At 51.8% G+C, this 16,272-nt stretch overlaps 6 protein-coding genes across 6 annotated transcripts; 2 read left to right on the top strand and 4 right to left on the bottom strand.

Annotated features, from left to right (window-relative positions):
* Positions 1-3,682: 3,682 nt before the first annotated feature.
* On the bottom strand, positions 3,683-5,049 carry BKA58DRAFT_307542 (NAD dependent epimerase/dehydratase family protein; the record flags this gene model as incomplete). The annotated part of the gene is made up of 5 exons (XM_046167166.1): positions 3,683-3,761; positions 3,822-4,089; positions 4,146-4,709; positions 4,787-4,948; positions 5,007-5,049. The coding sequence occupies 5 exons, from the start codon at positions 5,047-5,049 to the stop codon at positions 3,683-3,685; spliced, it is 1,116 nt and encodes a 371-aa protein (XP_046029770.1).
* Positions 5,050-6,766: 1,717 nt separating this feature from the next.
* On the bottom strand, positions 6,767-10,416 carry BKA58DRAFT_355472 (DNA topoisomerase 1). The gene is made up of 5 exons (XM_046168644.1): positions 10,114-10,416; positions 9,685-9,917; positions 7,783-9,630; positions 7,286-7,732; positions 6,767-7,235 (listed from the first exon to the last, which is right to left on the bottom strand). Exons 1-5 carry the CDS (start codon positions 10,160-10,162, stop codon positions 7,101-7,103), a joined length of 2,712 nt encoding a protein of 903 aa, XP_046029769.1. The 5' UTR covers positions 10,163-10,416; the 3' UTR covers positions 6,767-7,100.
* A 47-nt stretch (positions 10,417-10,463) lies between these two features.
* On the bottom strand, positions 10,464-11,083 carry BKA58DRAFT_106452 (uncharacterized protein). Its single transcript, XM_046163842.1, has one exon. It carries the CDS (start codon positions 10,932-10,934, stop codon positions 10,518-10,520), a length of 417 nt encoding a protein of 138 aa, XP_046029768.1. The 5' UTR covers positions 10,935-11,083; the 3' UTR covers positions 10,464-10,517.
* BKA58DRAFT_466548 (ATPase, F1 complex, gamma subunit domain-containing protein) lies at positions 10,877-12,153 on the top strand. The gene is made up of 3 exons (XM_046175017.1): positions 10,877-11,020; positions 11,130-11,719; positions 11,769-12,153. The coding sequence occupies exons 1-3, from the start codon at positions 10,959-10,961 to the stop codon at positions 12,026-12,028; spliced, it is 912 nt and encodes a 303-aa protein (XP_046029767.1). The 5' UTR covers positions 10,877-10,958; the 3' UTR covers positions 12,029-12,153.
* Positions 12,154-13,262: 1,109 nt separating this feature from the next.
* Positions 13,263-14,579, top strand: BKA58DRAFT_453151 (uncharacterized protein; the record flags this gene model as incomplete). The annotated part of the gene is made up of 2 exons (XM_046174454.1): positions 13,263-13,427; positions 13,486-14,579. 2 exons carry the CDS (start codon positions 13,263-13,265, stop codon positions 14,263-14,265), a joined length of 945 nt encoding a protein of 314 aa, XP_046029766.1. The 3' UTR covers positions 14,266-14,579.
* On the bottom strand, positions 14,580-16,129 carry BKA58DRAFT_106431 (DNA-directed RNA polymerase). Its single transcript, XM_046163841.1, has 3 exons — positions 16,056-16,129; positions 15,898-16,002; positions 14,580-15,839 (listed from the first exon to the last, which is right to left on the bottom strand). The coding sequence occupies exons 1-3, from the start codon at positions 16,092-16,094 to the stop codon at positions 14,853-14,855; spliced, it is 1,131 nt and encodes a 376-aa protein (XP_046029765.1). The 5' UTR covers positions 16,095-16,129; the 3' UTR covers positions 14,580-14,852.
* Between the last annotated feature and the right edge of the window lie 143 nt (positions 16,130-16,272).

Raw genomic sequence — 16,272 nt, 5'->3', positions numbered from 1 at the left:
CAGTCTTCCCAGTTAAAGTACCGGAGTTATATACTGCCACTGCAGTCGTTGCCCACTCCTGACCTTCGGCTCTTTACGACCTGACAAATCGATCGCTGTTCTTCTCGTCATAGATCCACCCGTCAAATCCAGTAGCCATGGCAAGGCGTATCTGCGTCTGGCCGACGACTGTCCATCAGAGCAAGATGGTTTAAATCATGGCGAATCCTCGACACTCTGCCCCTTATCATAGAGGCCCTTCGCCAGCAGTTAGTTACCAGAAGAATGGACTCGTGCAGATGGGACCCCACTCCGAAGCACTTGCTCTCCAAGTAAGTACTACCTCCGAAATCAAGTCTGACGCTAATGTATTATAACCCAACACAACGCGTCGACGAATCTCCTCTTGTTGCCTACGGAGCTTCGTATTATGATCTTTACGGAAGTTCTGGGCGGCTTCCAGATATTATTGAGCGTTTCCGGACTCAATGTTTGGCAAAATGGTCGGGACGATCACAAGCCTTATAAGCTCCGCAAGCTCGCGTTCGTGCTGCCATACGTATGCCGCCAGATCTACACAGAAACCGCTGTTTTACCCTACTCACTCAACATGTTCGTCGTGAGTTGCCGTGTCAGCCGTGATGCCTTTGCAAGGAATCGCAACCAAGCCTAGCTAGAAGCCATACAAACTATCCAAGTTGATAACCCCTTCCTTCTTGATTCGGTCAACGGAACGGAATTTGGAGGCTGTTCACGGTACCAACGAGGATGTAGCTGCTCGGTCGGCAAGATGTTCCACAGTTCTCATACCCCATCACCTTTAGCCATGCCGTTCACTCTCCTATTCCCGAACTTGCGACGAATTTGCATTGAAGGTGAAGTCACTAAAGCTGGTTCTGACGTGGACTTTTTCAATAAATTGGCGCAATATGCCGGCTTTAACGATGCGGGAGTGTGATGTCCTTGAGGTCGTCAAGATCGTCGAGTTTGTCGAGCCTATCGAGATCAATGACCAATAGCTCCTGAGTCAGGTTCGGCGGAACGCGTCTAGCAAGATGCTACTAACCATAAATGACCGTACGAGCCTGAGGTCAGACTTGTCAACATCGGTTGGAGGTTTGCAAAAGCGTTCGAATCCAGGAGGCTTTCTTGTGACGGGAAAGCTCGCACTAGATTCAAAGATGTTATTGATCTCATTTTGACAGAGTATCTGGTGCCTATGTATAATCAAGCTATTCATTCAAAGTGCCACATGACGAAGGTCATGAAGCTCGTGTAGTCTGTCAAATAAAACGATACATTCACCGACATTGTCTCTTACCGATGTAGAGAGTGCACGAAGACGAAAACGCTACGAGGTCTTCCTACTCTTTACGTGAGTTAACAATAGAGTGAACGATACTTCCCGTTCCCAAATGGGTATGGCTCTGACTTTATGCGCTAGCTGTGACTTGATATCACTTAATTCTATCATTCAGTAGCTTCAAAGTCGTGTGTTTATCGCAGCAAACCCTTCCGACCTTATCTGACTTCTAACCACCGCGATCATGACTCCGATTTCAAGCGCCCGTCCCGATGATGCCTTACCAAATCCAGGGAATACACCCGAATATCTACGCTCTCAGTAGGTAGCAGAGCAATCAATGTAGCCAGATTTAACTGACCAAACAAAGCACCCAGTCCAACGCGTGTACACGTCTTCTCGCCCTGCCTGCAGAGATTCGCGAAAAAAATCTATAACTTCGTCCTCAATAGCGACCAAGTCGCCGTTTACGAGAAGTCTAACAACTTCGGAAGCGCACAAACGCGACATGTCCTTGCTCTACCGAAGACCTGTAGACAAATCTACATTGAATTTTGCCTCATATTCTACTCCGGAAACAACTTTAACTTTGCGCACTAGCACTTCTACCGCTGTAACTTGGGCGGCGATTGCATGCTGTCACGCGAACAGTTGGAAAGTGTTCAGAGCGTTATTCCCGACCAGGGTCGGCTCTACCACTGGGTTGGAAACTAGTGGACTATCCCCTGGATGTCGTATATAAGAACATTCTCGAACTTGAGGAGGGCTGTGTTGTGGGGGGTTGCTTTGAAGCGGACATTGAAGCAAGATGCTGTAGCGGGGAGGGGAGCGCTACATGGGCGGAGTATATCGATAGGCAGAAGATCAATGATATGGATATCATCATCCAAGACCCTGCATGGTCCGAATAGCTGGCGAATGAATCAGCCGGGCGGCCGAGCTCTTGATGAAGTTTTAACCTCTTGTCGGCGCTGGACATTGGTTGAACAAGATCCGTCGGGTCATCGATCTGTATTCAAAAGACCAAATATGTCTCCCAGAATAGTGTCTGAGAGTGGAGGATGGCAACTTGGAGCTGAATGTGTCGATAGTACGTCGTTGAATGCACTGCGAAGGGGACGAGGTCACCTGATTTAGTGGGCTGTCAGTGGAAACGCAATGTGTTCGCACGAGGTGCTTTACTATGGCTTGCGCCTTGCTCCGGATCACTGCATAAGTTGGGCAATTTTACTGTCGCTCTGCAACTATAGCCTTTTTGCCTGCTTTGAAGTATGTAAGTCTCACGAGATGTCCATATTCCAAGACATACATGGAAGTAGAGGGGTTAACAACAAATGATATAATAAGCTAATAGAAGTCTAGTTGTACACTTTTTTTTTAATCTCTTGGGCCTCTATATGTTTAGAGCATGAAGCTTACAATTCTCGAAGCTCTATATCTTAAAGTGTAAAGCTTACAATTCTCAAAGCCTCTATGTGTTTAGAGTGTTAATGTTCTAATCCCCCACGGCCTCTATGTGTATGGAGTGTTGCTTGGTATGCTATCTGCTAGTGATGTTACACATCACTGTAGGATATATACTGTCATCGAGTCAACTAGAATAACGGCTCTAACATGCTCTCACACCTTGCCGTATCATTGCATTATCAATCAGCCTCCGCATCTAAGACGAAAACGGTCCAGCACGGCCTAAACATACCGCGCCCAAGAACGATCATGAGAGAGGTTAAAGTCAACCGCGCGCGTGCCACCATGGTGTCATCTGTAGATAGAACCAACCCGGCGCAAGGCTCCATACCGAAACAGATAGCGAAGCCCGCACGTCTGTGTAGACACCAGATACGGTTCCGGTTGTGTTCTACATCCCTTGAGGCAGCCCAAGCGACACACACGCTCTTGATATACCACATATCTCACACAAGTCTTAGCATACACCCGTAGTAAACGAGCACAATGAACCGTGTTACGAAAAGTCGCGGTGTTTAAGAACAAATGCTAGATTGAGGGGTATGTAACACCAAGACTCGCATGCTCCGACAGCAGCAGCAAATATCAACACCATACAGTAACGTGCGCATACCAGATACATGCCCCAAACATACAAGAAGAAGGTTGACACACACAAGGGAATAGCGCCCGCCGGATACAAATGCCCGCAAGACATTAGAAGACCATACGGGGTGGAATTGTTGACTCGGGTTGAAGGGAGCCCAGAGCTCCAGGTAATGCATGCCTTCGCTGCTATGCTATGCTGAACTGAACAATCAATCGTCGTTTCCGAAAATGTAAAGGTGGTGGTTTTGATAGTTGGGTATACAGGAAATGGGTTCGTCGTGAGGAAGGTCGTGACAAGAAGGAGGGTATCGATGGAAAAGAAGTAGGCGAATCGAGCGGCAACGGCTATGGCCACCAGTTCATCCTCTTGTAGCTCTCAATGACCTCTTCGACCTTTTCTTTGGTGATCTTCTCTACGTTGTATCTGGTGGTATGTTAGTATATCGCCGCCTCAATATGCTATGTGCATCGTGATGTGACTTACTTGAATCCCGTCTCCTTCTCGAATAGGCTGCCATCCATACTCAGATCAGCATCTTTCAGCAGCTCCTTCTCCATGTACGGAGTCAGCGGTGTCGATTGGCTGATGCCAGCCTTTGTTTGCAGTTCTGCCCAGGGGTCTAGCGTCTCGTCGTTGACTTCGTCGACGACGTGGTCAAGGTTCAATCGTGCAAAGGCCGAGATGAGTGTGCCGTGGAAGCCGGTTTCGATGTTGAAGATCTTACCCATGAGCTGGGCAGTGTCTTTTTGTGCTAGATGTCATGTCAGTACTAAAGTAAACTAAATGAAGTAGTGTGGAGAGGCGTACAGTGATTCGCATGATCCACAATGTTGAACGTAGGCGCCGGCCTGCGTCCTGGGGGCCCCTTCGTGTACCACTCGACACCATGCCACAGCGCCCTAGTAGAGTCCTCAATGTGCACCAGGTTCGTCTTCAGGTCTTCTTTCCACAGGAAGCGCATCTCCTTTCCTTTGCTCTGGTATACCCTCGCCATGCAAAGCGCCGTGCTTAGGTATTTGCTCGTATACGGCCCATAGACATGTGCCATCCTCATCACCATCAGGTTAAGTCCGTCAATCTTGGCCAAATCCTCTTCAGCCTTGAGTTTCCACTTTGCGAGATTCGACCACGGTTTCGGCTTGTCTGACTCTTTGCTGGGTGCGCTGTCGGGCTTGTAGACCATGCCGGTGCTGACTTCGAGGAAGCATTTGACCTTGCGTTTCGCGGCCTCGCGGCCGATGGCCATGGACAGGCCGTAGGAGCGGAGTTCGTAGACCTTCTCATCTTGGGCGAAGCGGGTCTCGCCGCCGCAGTTGAAGACATAGTCAAATTCGGCGCCGCCTTCACGATCGAATATTCGGGGGAGGGATTCTGTAGGGTTCGAGTTAGCGTCGGACGTCTTGTTGTAGACATCCCTTGCACCCAGAGACATGGTTAGGGGTACGCACTTTCCTGCGCCGCATCCGCCTGTATGAAGCGCTCTCTTGAGCACGCCTCCTTGAATTCAGGTGCCAGCCATGCCAGTTCCGGGAGGTGTTTGTCGACGATGCGTATCTGCGAGGCGAGGTTGTTGTCGTGGATGTACTTGGTGAGGTGTCGTCCGGTGTAGCCTAGTCCACATGGTCAGCCCCCGTGGCATACTTGGGTTGTGCCCAGCGCGAGCCTTACCCAACCCTCCTATTATCAGCACCGAAGGTTTTTCTGAAGCCATGTCTGGCGTCGCGGACGGTCGTGATCTACGTCTCCTGTGCGCGCAAGAAGAGATCGCTAGGGGATTCTGAAGGGCGCAGTGGGCGGATGGTGTCGTGTAAAGCCAAAGTCGGGGGTGGAGATTTGAGCGGTGCGGATCGCGCTCAGACCCTCGTTGCAAGAGACCAACTGGCGAGGGACGATATCAAGGCTGCTATAGGCGAATTGTCTTGCTGCGATCGTCTGTCTTGCTCACGTTGGAAAGAAGATAACACGCAGCTTTCGCGATCGCGGGCGTCGAGCTGGAACAAGAGGGACTAACCACGAAGAGGGATCCTCCAAGTAGGATACCGCGGCACCACACCTATGTCATATAACTCAGGCCCAATATGTACGACTCATTGACCTGCAGGAGGGGGGTCAGTCAGGCCGATATTTAAATGTGCACACCCAAGCCCGGCGATAATTCTCTTCGCAAGAGTGCCACCCCCATCACTGAGGCTGGTGGCATTGGCAGAAAACAACCATGGCCGCCCGTAGCAGCCATGGTCGGGCACTTGTGGCTGATCCAATGCACACCATAGTGGTCCGCTCCGCAAGCAAGTCGACCGAGATTATTGTGGGCTTCGTATGTAGCCCGCGACAATTGTATTGAAGGCGCCCGCCACCACCCGCCATGTTATGCAGACAGCACTTGGGCATGGGCAACCATTGCAATTTGCTCCACCTCATCCCGTCAGATTCACACCATGACGTTTGCTGTTCCTGCCTCCTGGACACAGCGGTTGTCGCGGGAGATGTACAAGAAGCGGGCGGTGAACGACGGCGCGCTCCTCCCGCAGTGCTGGACCTGGTCTCGAGCTTCAAAACTTGGGTCGCATGACAGCCCAAGGTGGGGGTTAACTCAGGGGCAAGTGCAATCCGTCGTTCGAACCAACAGAGCTATCAGGTAATCCCTGGCTGACGTAGCCATCCATCCTTGGGCCTCCTCCGACGTTGTGTATAATGTGTAAGCCACATTCGCAATCCTTCAACGAGCGATTACCGAATAAAAAGCAATCAAGTGCGGAGCCGCGAAATCTGGTGCCTCTTCGCCTTCCCCTTTGCAGACACGATGCTGGGGTTGCCTTCCTAGCTTAACGTCTAGCCTGCATAAAACTCTCGCTTCGTGACGAGTTCATATGTTCTACCAGGCTAGGCAACGTGACAGGAAATTCGGTTCGTAGCATTGCCGACATGGATTTAATACCATGGTCATTGGGTCAAGTAAGACCTCGCAGCCGGCCGAGTTAGACAGCACGAATGCTGTCAGATGTTGCTGTGATTGCGCGCCACGGTGACTATCCATCAGCTCAACGCCCTCATCGGCGACTTACAATCACTTGCCAATCAAAAGCACGGCGACTCGAACCTGCACAGTTCGTACCAGCGTTATGTCATACAGCTCCGGGCTCCGAGGCCTGTTGGCGCCGGGTACCGTAGCACACGGCGTGGAAATATAGAGATCTCTTCGATCTGTACCTCCTATCAATAAATGTAATGCAGGTACCCAAGCCGTACTATTGGCTGCGATGCACCCTCTTTCACCGCTCTATGCCACCCGTCGTGATTGTGCGACCTGGCCGACATGCAATTTGCACCCAGAGCAGGCTGTATGATTGCATTCCAAGACAGGCATGCATGCACAACCTTGGAGTCGAACAGCAGTTCATGCATAGAACGGACTAAGAATGGCGATCGTCCCGCACTTGCATATGCATCAGTAATCAATTTCAGTCGAGTCTCTATTTGATATATTGTTGAAGATGAGTGGCTAGATCGCAGAGCTACTATGAATATCTTGACGCTATGCAGTGACTCGTTAATGTATAATGAGATCGCAAAGTCATGTCGCATGCTCGCCGAACCGCACCGCCCATTGCCTTGGACACAGAAGTCGTACTAAATGCCACCGTACTTTTCTTCGTCGCATATCGCCCAGTCACTCTCACCCTATGATGCTGCGTGCACCCAATGCAAATCTAAGAAAATGTCCGAAGACAAGAAAAAGCCGCCCTACATGCATGCTATGCTCTAGAACTCCCAAGTCTCGTCGACTGACTTGATAGCCCAGTCGAATTTCTCGCGAAGTGTCTTGGAGAAGAACTTCTCGATGGGTACATCGAACTTCTTGGAAAAGACCACAGTGAGGCGAGGGTCGATGTAGTTCTAGTTGCGGTTAGTCAGAGGTCATGTAAGATGCATGTGAAGTGACTTACGATCTTAGATGTGCCCAGGGCAACCTCCTTGTTGCCCTCCTTGTCCTCCATCTGGATCTTCATATTCTCAATGCGCTGGTTGAGCTTGTCGATGTTGGCTTCAAGCTTCTCGACTGTTGGTCCCTTGCCCTCAGCTTCGACTTTGCCAGTCTTGTTCTCCTTCTTGTACTTGGCGGCCAGCTCATTCACCTTGTCCATACGCTCCTCGAGTTCCTTAGGCTTCATCTCCTTCTCGCCGTCAGCCTTGAGCTTCTCGTTCTCCTTCTCAAACTTCTTGGTGATTTTCTGTCGCATCTCTTCGATTTCTGCCTCCTGGTGCTGTTTGACCCACTCCATGTCGAGGTCTTCGGGTCGCTCGAAAAACTCAGCACCCTTCTTCTTCTTGATCTTCGGGTCCACGTCAATCATCATCTTGGTCCTCCAAACCTGATAACGAAGACCATTAATCTGACGGAAGTTAGCACAGTAAAACAGCAGAATTTGCGACGACAACATACCCTCTCATTCATCTTCTCGATGGAGGTTGCGTGACTCGCAGCAACAGTACGCTTGTGGTTACAGAGGATAGCAACTTCACGATTGGCATCGTTGTAAGCCTTCACCTTCTCCTGGATTGTACCAGTGGCCTTCATCTCCTTAAGCAGCCGAGCCATTGTGTACGAGGCATTGTAGGTACGGAAGACCTTTGCGGTGAGACCAGGCATGTAGCTTGTCAGATGCTTGTTGAGACCCGATGTAGTCAGTCGATCGAAAATGTCATCGCCTGTGGTCTTGGGCTCCTTCTTGAAGAGCTTCAGGTTCTTGAAGACTTGCGGGTCGACCTTGACTTCGTCGTAGAACCGAATACTGTCCTTACCCAAGAAGTCGAAGATGACAGTCTCCGGCGGCTTCAGAGTGATGTGTTGAAACTTGAGCGAGCAGCAACCGACGGTGTCAGCCTCATCCTCTCCCTTCTCGTTACCAGCACGGAGGGCGAATTGATCGATGAGGTAGATGGCGGTAGCACGTTGACGATCAGCCATCATCTTAGAATTGAGATCTTTACGGTAATCTTTGCGGATGCGGTCGATGTGCTTCTTGAGTTCTCGCGCCTTCTCGAACTTCTTGAAGTCGCTCTGGCCCTTGATGTCGGAGTTGGCAGCAAGCATGACGTACTTGTAAGCACTGTTGATGTTTTCTTGCCACATAGCCAGCCATGTGCCTTCGTGATCGTGCTTGACCGCCTTCCATTTGTGACCCGCGGGTGGCTCAGGGACTTTGGCATTCTCGCCAATGTTGATAGTGATCTGCTCGGGCATAACGCGCTCCTTCACACGACCGGTCTTGGGATGCTCACCACGACCACGGAAGAGACCGGGGGGTTCAACGCGGAAGTTGCCAACCTTTTGCTTGCGACCGTCCCACAGGCAGTACATGTACTGAGCCTCAGCAGCCTCCTTCTCAGCCTTGAGCGCTTTCTTCTCGGCTTGCGAGAGAGCCTTCTTCTTAGCGCGCTCCGCGTCGAACCATTCGAAGATGGGCTTGAAGTCGCACTTCTCAAACTTCTTGATCTTGACTGTATTTCCATCTTTGTCCTTGCCGTGTCCAGTCTTGTCCAGAACCTTAGTGAAGTCTTCGAAGAAGTTTTTGTTAAAGGTAGGGTTCTCGATGTTGTGGGTAGAGTTCAGCATGCTTCCGTAGAAAGTAGCCACCTCCTCGGCATCCTTGTGTAGGGTGACAGGTACGCCATCGTACACCAACTTGACGTGTTTGGGAAGGGGCTCGTACTCGGGAGGAAAGACAACACCGGCGTGTTCCAGCGTATCCCACTTCTTGGTGCCATCACTCTTGCCTGGGTCCTCCCACCAGCGGTACTCTTCCTCTTCGTCCTCAGCCTCCTCGTCTTGTTCAGTCTCCTCTTTCTTGACTTTGCCCTTGCCCTTCTTAGCAGGCGCGGCAGCAGCGACAGGCTTCGCCTTGGTGGCTTTCTTCGGAGCGGCCTTTTTGGCGAGCGGTGCGTCAGAGTCGGACTCTTCCTTCTTCACTCCATTCGCCTTCTTGGCCGGAGCCTTCTTCTTCGCAAGAGGGATGTCGTCGTCGCTGTCGCTTTCTACCTTCTGCTTGCGCTTCGGGGCAGCCTTCTCCTTGTTGCGCATAGCCTTGGCCTCCTTTGCGGCGGCCTTCTCAATAGACTCCTTCTTCTTGATGAGCTTCGTGGCGAGAGGCACGTCGGAGTCGGCAGACTCCCCGATTTGCTCGGCGCTTGCTTTGGGGAGCACTCTGGCCTTGAGAGGCACGTCGCTGAGTTCTGAATCGGAGTCGTCCTTGGTGAGTTTTGCTTGCTGTGATGTCCGCCGTCGCTTACTCTGCTGAAAAGTTAGCTCAGCTTAATGCGCGTGAAAGTGTGTAGGGCGACATACCAGAGGTTTGTCGTCGTCCTCGGAGCTACTGGCGTCCTTGTACGATTTACTGTTTGTGACGCTGCTGCGCGACTTGCGCTTTCCGTTGGTCTCAGGCGCATCGACATCCATCTTGTCGTCGTCGGCGACTGGACCCATGCGAATTGAGATACCGGGCTCGATGTGACCATTGGAAGGGACTTGGGCGTCCATTTTTCTGTCTTCCTCCTTGGTGATCTGTTCGTTGGACTTTACTATTGAAGAAGAGTCGTTAGCCATTTTGCGTCTTCGGTGAAGATAGACAGGTCGCGCAAAGTTCAGCGAGGATAGGATGGGGGAGGTTGGTGGAGGTTGTGAGGTGAGAGTGTGGAATTTGACAAGGGCGATCGGCACGCGTGAGGGAGATAGCCGTGGCGCGTGGAGATGGCGCAGGTTGCTGGGCGCACTCACCTTGGTCTTTTCCTCTCACAAGAGGAGTGTCGTCGTCTGAAGAGGACATGATAAGAGAGACAGGCGCGCGCCGGGATTGCGGATAATAAAAAACGGAATGGGCGTGCTCAGCGCGATGTGGTGCAGATCGAGTAAACCTAGTGGGAACGAAAGAGCGGAGCCTGTGGAAGGGTGAGAGTTGTGGAGAGACGCGTGCCGGGCGAGGGCAAACTCGTCGTACGATTGAGGCGATGTCGGCGTCTGAGGGAGAAGGGACGAAGGGAATAGACGAGGGCGGACAGAGGATGCTGAGTTAAGTGAAGCGCAGCCAGGGAGCCATTGCCCAGCTGTGCTTCACTAAGTCCACCAGCGCACGGGCGTTCGGCCTTTGCAGCAGATGCGTAACCTCACCATCGATCGATGCACTAACATGCTGCAAATCGGCTACCAGTGAACACAGTCCTGGTGGAAGCTGCTTGCTTTTCCTTAGATGCGCAACATGCAGAACGCTGCGTCAAGGCTTTGGTGGGTGGTGCTTGCCACCTGTCCCTTCCTTTCTCATGCCTATGTCCTCCTAATGTTGTCACGACGATGTCGTCTTTGGGGCCATTTTTAGCCATCATCGGCATCTGAATAGGCCAAGGACACTCTTCACAATACACTCGGACTACCGCCAGCGTGGCGGCGCTGGTGAGAGGCACCGCATCCGGAGTACTCTGCTGGAGGAGCTCACGTGACACTTGGCATGTTAGCGCGGAAAGCAATTCAGTGTCCCGACTGCCCGATGAGAGCTTCCGCTCAGCAAAGACAGCAGTGAAGCACCACCACACGGCTGTCGCCATCTCCACTCATCTCAATTCGTAGCCATGATGCTGTCACGAGCTGCGCGCCCGGCCTTCAAGGCGGGCATGGCCGCCGCCGCCGCCCGGTACGCTCCCACCTCAGCCCGCAGCTTTTCTCGCGCTCTGCGACCCCCCATTGCCGGAGCCATTGCATCGCCCACTGCATCAATCGCTGACTGGAACATGTGTATATAGGCCTGCCACCCTTACCGTCTCCAATGCTGCCGGCTATGCCACCCTCCGTGAAATCGAGGGCCGTCTCAAGTCGATTCGCAACATCGAGAAGATCACCAAGACCATGAAGGTCGTCGCCTCGACCAAGCTCACCCGTGCCCAGAAGGCCATGACCGAGTCCCGCAAGTACGGCCAGACGTCCAACACCGTTTTCGAGAGCGCCGAGACCAAGCCCATCGAGAGTGAGGGCAAGAAGAACTTGGTCATCGTCTGCAGCTCCGACAAGGGTCTCTGCGGTGGTATCCACTCGGGAATGTCGAGGAAGGTCAGGGCTATGCTCCAACAGGCTCCCGAGACTGAGTTGGCTGTCATTGGCGAGAAGTGCAAGGCGCAACTCGGTCGTTCCAACGGAAAGAACATGGTCCTGTCCTTCGCCGGTGCTGGAAAGGACGTTCCTACCTTTGCCGACTCTCTGCACATTGCCGACCAGATCTCCTTGCTGCCCACCGAATACGCTTCCGTCAAGATCGTCTACAACAAGTTCATCAACGCTTCGAGTTACGAGGCCACCATCCAGGAGGCCTACTCTGAGGAGGCTATTGCCCAGTCTGGTACGTTACACCTCCAAGTGGGAAAATTCATGTCTAATGATCTATCTAGCCAACTTCTCTGCTTTCGAGATTGAGGACGAGGTTCTTCCCAACCTCCGCGAGTACGCTCTCGCCAACTCGCTCTTCTGGGCTTTGGCTGAGGGTCACGCTTGTGAGCAGTCTGCGCGTCAAAACGCCATGGACAACGCTTCCAAGAACGCTGGAGACATGATCAACAAGTTCCAGATTCTCTACAACCGAACGCGTCAAGCCGTCATTACTGGCGAACTTGTCGAGATTATTACCGGTGCGGCTGCTTCCGAGGGTTAAGCAGTTCAGGAGCTTTAGACTTGATATCCCAATGATCTGGTTCCATCTCCCTCATGGGCTGTGTAGAATAACCATCTGTTCATAGCTCTTTTGTACCAACCAGTTCGTGGAAAGCATTCGTGATTGAATCCCGTGCCTTTGTGTCATGTCTGCTTCTCGACCGCATCTACGCTGGGGGTCTGCGTCACATCTGGGCAGCACCGTGCAGATCTACTCATATTAACCACATGTGTCAGCTCTCCTGCTGCCAATTGTTGTCGCAGAAATGCAGGCTAAATAAGATCGCCAGCCACCTCAAAGAGCGCATCGGCCTCCTCTGCTCTCGCTACTATCTACACGCCCAACCGCAAATCTTCGCTTGCGTTCTGCGCGCATGCGTGCTACAGTGCAGTGCAGTGCAGTGCAGCGCGATCGATCTAGATCTTTATAAACCACCTGCAAGTACTCATGATATATTTCACCAGGTCGGCAATCGAGTATTCGCAAAGCTAACGTCCGGCTTACAATGCCGGCCTGTCTCTCCGCTGTATGCCATGAGTCGCAGATAGCGGTAGACAAAAACTCGCCGGCACCTGACTACACCACTCCTCAATAAGGCAGCAACAATGCACACCAACAGTCATGACACTGCAGTACGCACGAGGGTGCTTCAAACCTTCTGCGTGCTTTAACCCAAGTAGTAACAAGCGACGCGGTACCTGACCATCTTAGGCGAGTTTAGCCCTGGCTAAGGGTAGGGATAGCTTGTCCATGAAACGTAACGTGCGTGGTGAAACAAATGCAGAAATAGTACGTCAGGCCTGGTCAGGCCCTCAGGCATCATATAATATGGCCTGTTATGGGCGTTCGCATTGCTTTTAATCCCGTTCGCATTGATTCCCCACCGAGCGCTCCGGTAGCTGCATTGCTTTCAACCGTTTTCCGAGGAGCTGGCATCTACCCTGAAATATCCCGAGGTCTCAAGAGCATCGACAAGAGGAAAGCGCACCTGCATTATTGCCTTCACTTAGCCTGCTTACGTCGCTACCAACTCAACAAATATCGACGACCTCAACCCTGAAGCCGGCTTCACTTTTTTCATTCCTTGAGGCTGCGCTTCTCACTTTTCGTTCCGCCTCTCTCCGGTCTGCTCGTCACGCCCAAGCTTATATTCGCAACCACAATCCTTTTACTGCTCGTTCTCCAATCGTTTTCGTCCTACAGTCAACGATCATCGACTTCACGCTTAAGCAATATGTTGGCGCAAGCTGGAACCTACATGTTGAAGGCGAAGATGCAGGCTCTCAAGGATCTGTATGCTAGTCGACACTACACACAGTGCGCAAGTTATGGGGAGCGTTTGTTGGGCGATATCAATGATAAGGTGTGTAAAAGCAGCACTGCGCTGCGTACCTTCCATGTATGAAGGTCGCCAAGGCAAGCGCAACATATGAGATGCAAGTGCTGACGAATAACAGATCCATCCCATCCACTCCGCATATCTGAACTTCTACATCGCACTCTCTCACGACACACTGGCAAGAGAGGCGACACTCAAAAACCGCTACAAAGAACTGAACGCGGCCGAGAAGTACTACAACGAGACCATCGTCGCTCTGACACCACCGTCACCATCCTCCACTGCGCCAACTGTAGACGACGACCAGCCTCTAACACCAGACTCTGCGACCATTCCAGACGAACAGACTTGGTTCCGGCGATCATCCAGAGTCAGGTCCTTCGACTCAACAAGCAGCTATCGCAGCTCAACCTCAAGCACGGATTCCTACGCCTTCGACCTTGAGGTAGACCCAGACCTTGCGCTGAGGAACTTTCGCTTTCCATCGCCACCCGGAAAGAATGTAGAATGGGACTCGTGTGCCGACTCTAGACCTCTGTCCCGGCACATGAAGAATGACAGTATCCTGTCACCTCTGTCAACAGAGCATGTGCGGTCAAAACCGGGGGTCCAGCTGCCGAATGGCACCCCCGCCTTTGTCTGTATGGTAGAGGGCCATCTTACTAGTGTGCGTACCCTAAAGGAGACCACTGGTGTACGTGGTGTGCGGTTCGCATTCCCAACTCCTTCGCCATCTCCCACCAAAACGCAGTTCAAAGATCCAAGGAGCAGCTGGATGCTGACAGACGAGGAGAGGGAAAAGCTGCAACAGAAGAGGAAGAATATGACATGGCGCCCACGCTTCAATCCTGAAAGCGTGCAGAAACTGTGTAGCGATGCGCTGGCAGAGCTCTCATAGCTGTCAGCATGTCCTTTCGTGGAAACCTCCCTAGCTCTCATGCAACGATTCTACGCGATTGAACCACGACTACACTCATGTACTATCACAACTTCTGTACGAATTTCTTTGATGTTTATCTAGCAAGGTGTCCCAGGTGGACAAACTCTCATATACCCCGGTTCGGTGCTTGTCAGTTGGCTCTTTGTACAGCTATGATTTTTGTACAAATACGCGTCAGTCAAGAATGTCTAGTTGTATCTATAGAAGCAAGCTTGTTCTTTGCTTTCAAATATACCTCATCAATGCCGACGCAAACGCCTTTGACTAGCATGATGTTTCTCCAACTCAGTGCACTTGCTTCCGGTTCAAGGTACCAAGGCATGCATACGAAACTTGCTCTCTTCAATGCGGCATGCGAATTGAACGTATGGTATAATCATTTGTTATGCCTCTGGACAATCGCTCCAAGGCTAAATGCCAAATGAACGAACCCATGCAAAAGAAGTCGCTCCGTGATATCGCAGACTTTTCGAAACCCGCCACCGTAATGCCCTAGAACGCCATTGCAATGCAAACTCCTCCATTCTCTCATTCCAAAAACCTCCCTACTTTTGCATCTCATCCAATCCCCTCTTAATCCTCTGGCATTTGATCTTGAGTAGCTTAACACTCTCCAAAAATAGTTCATCGCTCTCCCACTGTCCTGTGCTTTCCACTTTGAAGATAAAGTGGTCTCGTATCCGACCTAACTTTACTTTATCTTTGAATTCGGGATGTCTTAAGCATTCTCTGCTAACAGTATCGTTCATAGCGTTCTCGACTACAGCCTTGGGCTCGCCTTCCTTGCCTTCCAACTCAGCGTGTTTCTGGGCGTCCTCGGAAGTGACCTTGTCGAGCTTGATGACGCCACGAGGGAAGCAGCGCGCGAATTTCTTTGCGTCGGCGCCGATGATGGGTTTCGTGATGTCAATGGTGGGCATGAGGCGGTACGAAGCCGTCGCGACGGGCGAAAACTTGGCATGGTCTTGTCCGATACCCTTGATAGCGTGCATACTGAGAGAAATGCTCTGCCCTGGCCTCATCTTTGCGATCAGTATATCCGGGTTTGTAGACCGAATCTCTTTCCCTTCGCTATGCGCAAACTTCTCCTCTTGACGGCCGTGGGGGTGGAAGACGATATCTTTAGCGTAGACGTTGTGGCCGACGTAGAGTCTATCGGGATCGGTCTCTCCAGCTACTGCTCGTTGCAAACCGCCATCTTGCCATGTGCATTCCACGTCTAATCGTAGCGCGATGGTGTTGTAGTCTGAGGGTGTTCCGGAGCCCTCGTTGTCGTCTGTGGGCTTCTTGTACCATTTCAGCCAGCGGAGACCCTCGCGGTCGCCGCAGAGGGGGATTAGGCCGAGGCGGTGGGCGAGCACTTCGTCTTGGATGATGGATGTGTTTTGGTAGATGAAGACATCTTCTATTGCGAGCGTAGGGATTTCGGAGAGGAGAATGCGGCGGAAGGCGTTTGCGACCGAGGTGTCGATACCAGTCAGAGAGAACTCGGCGTTGTTGGGGACAAATTTGTGGAAGGTGACGTTGAAGTTCTGAACCTTTGGTTAGTACGTAGTCATGTATTTTTTATGTGACTCTGGTCGCGCATACCTCCTTGAAGTATTCCAAGTCCCATTCGTGGTTCTCGCCCGGCCAGTGTCCTGGAAAGTCGGTAGACTGCTGGTTGGTGACTGTCTCTGGACCAACTCCAAGCGTCTAATCGTGGCATTAGCGGAGTATCAGCCACATATTCCAAGTCGCGTAAGTACCTTGCGCTTCATCTGCTCCTGTGCACTCGGTGTCGACATGTTTGCGGTGTTGGGGTCAAGTTTGGTGTTTTCGGTGGGGAGCACTTTCCATGTTCACAAAAAGTTCGAGGAAGGCGCCGGCGCGCCAAGACCCACGCAGCCAATGGCGGTAGACTCAATCTGGTAGCATCATCGATATGAGGAAAGCTCCCCTCCAACGCCACGACCTCACTCTCCA

This window comes from Alternaria rosae, assembly GCF_020736505.1.
Source record: "Alternaria rosae strain MPI-PUGE-AT-0040 chromosome Unknown BKA58scaffold_2, whole genome shotgun sequence".
In the NCBI taxonomy this organism is placed as follows: Eukaryota; Fungi; Ascomycota; class Dothideomycetes; order Pleosporales; family Pleosporaceae; genus Alternaria; species Alternaria rosae.
Note: the sequence above shows the minus strand (reverse complement) of the source record. Positions and strands in the feature narration are given on the sequence as shown.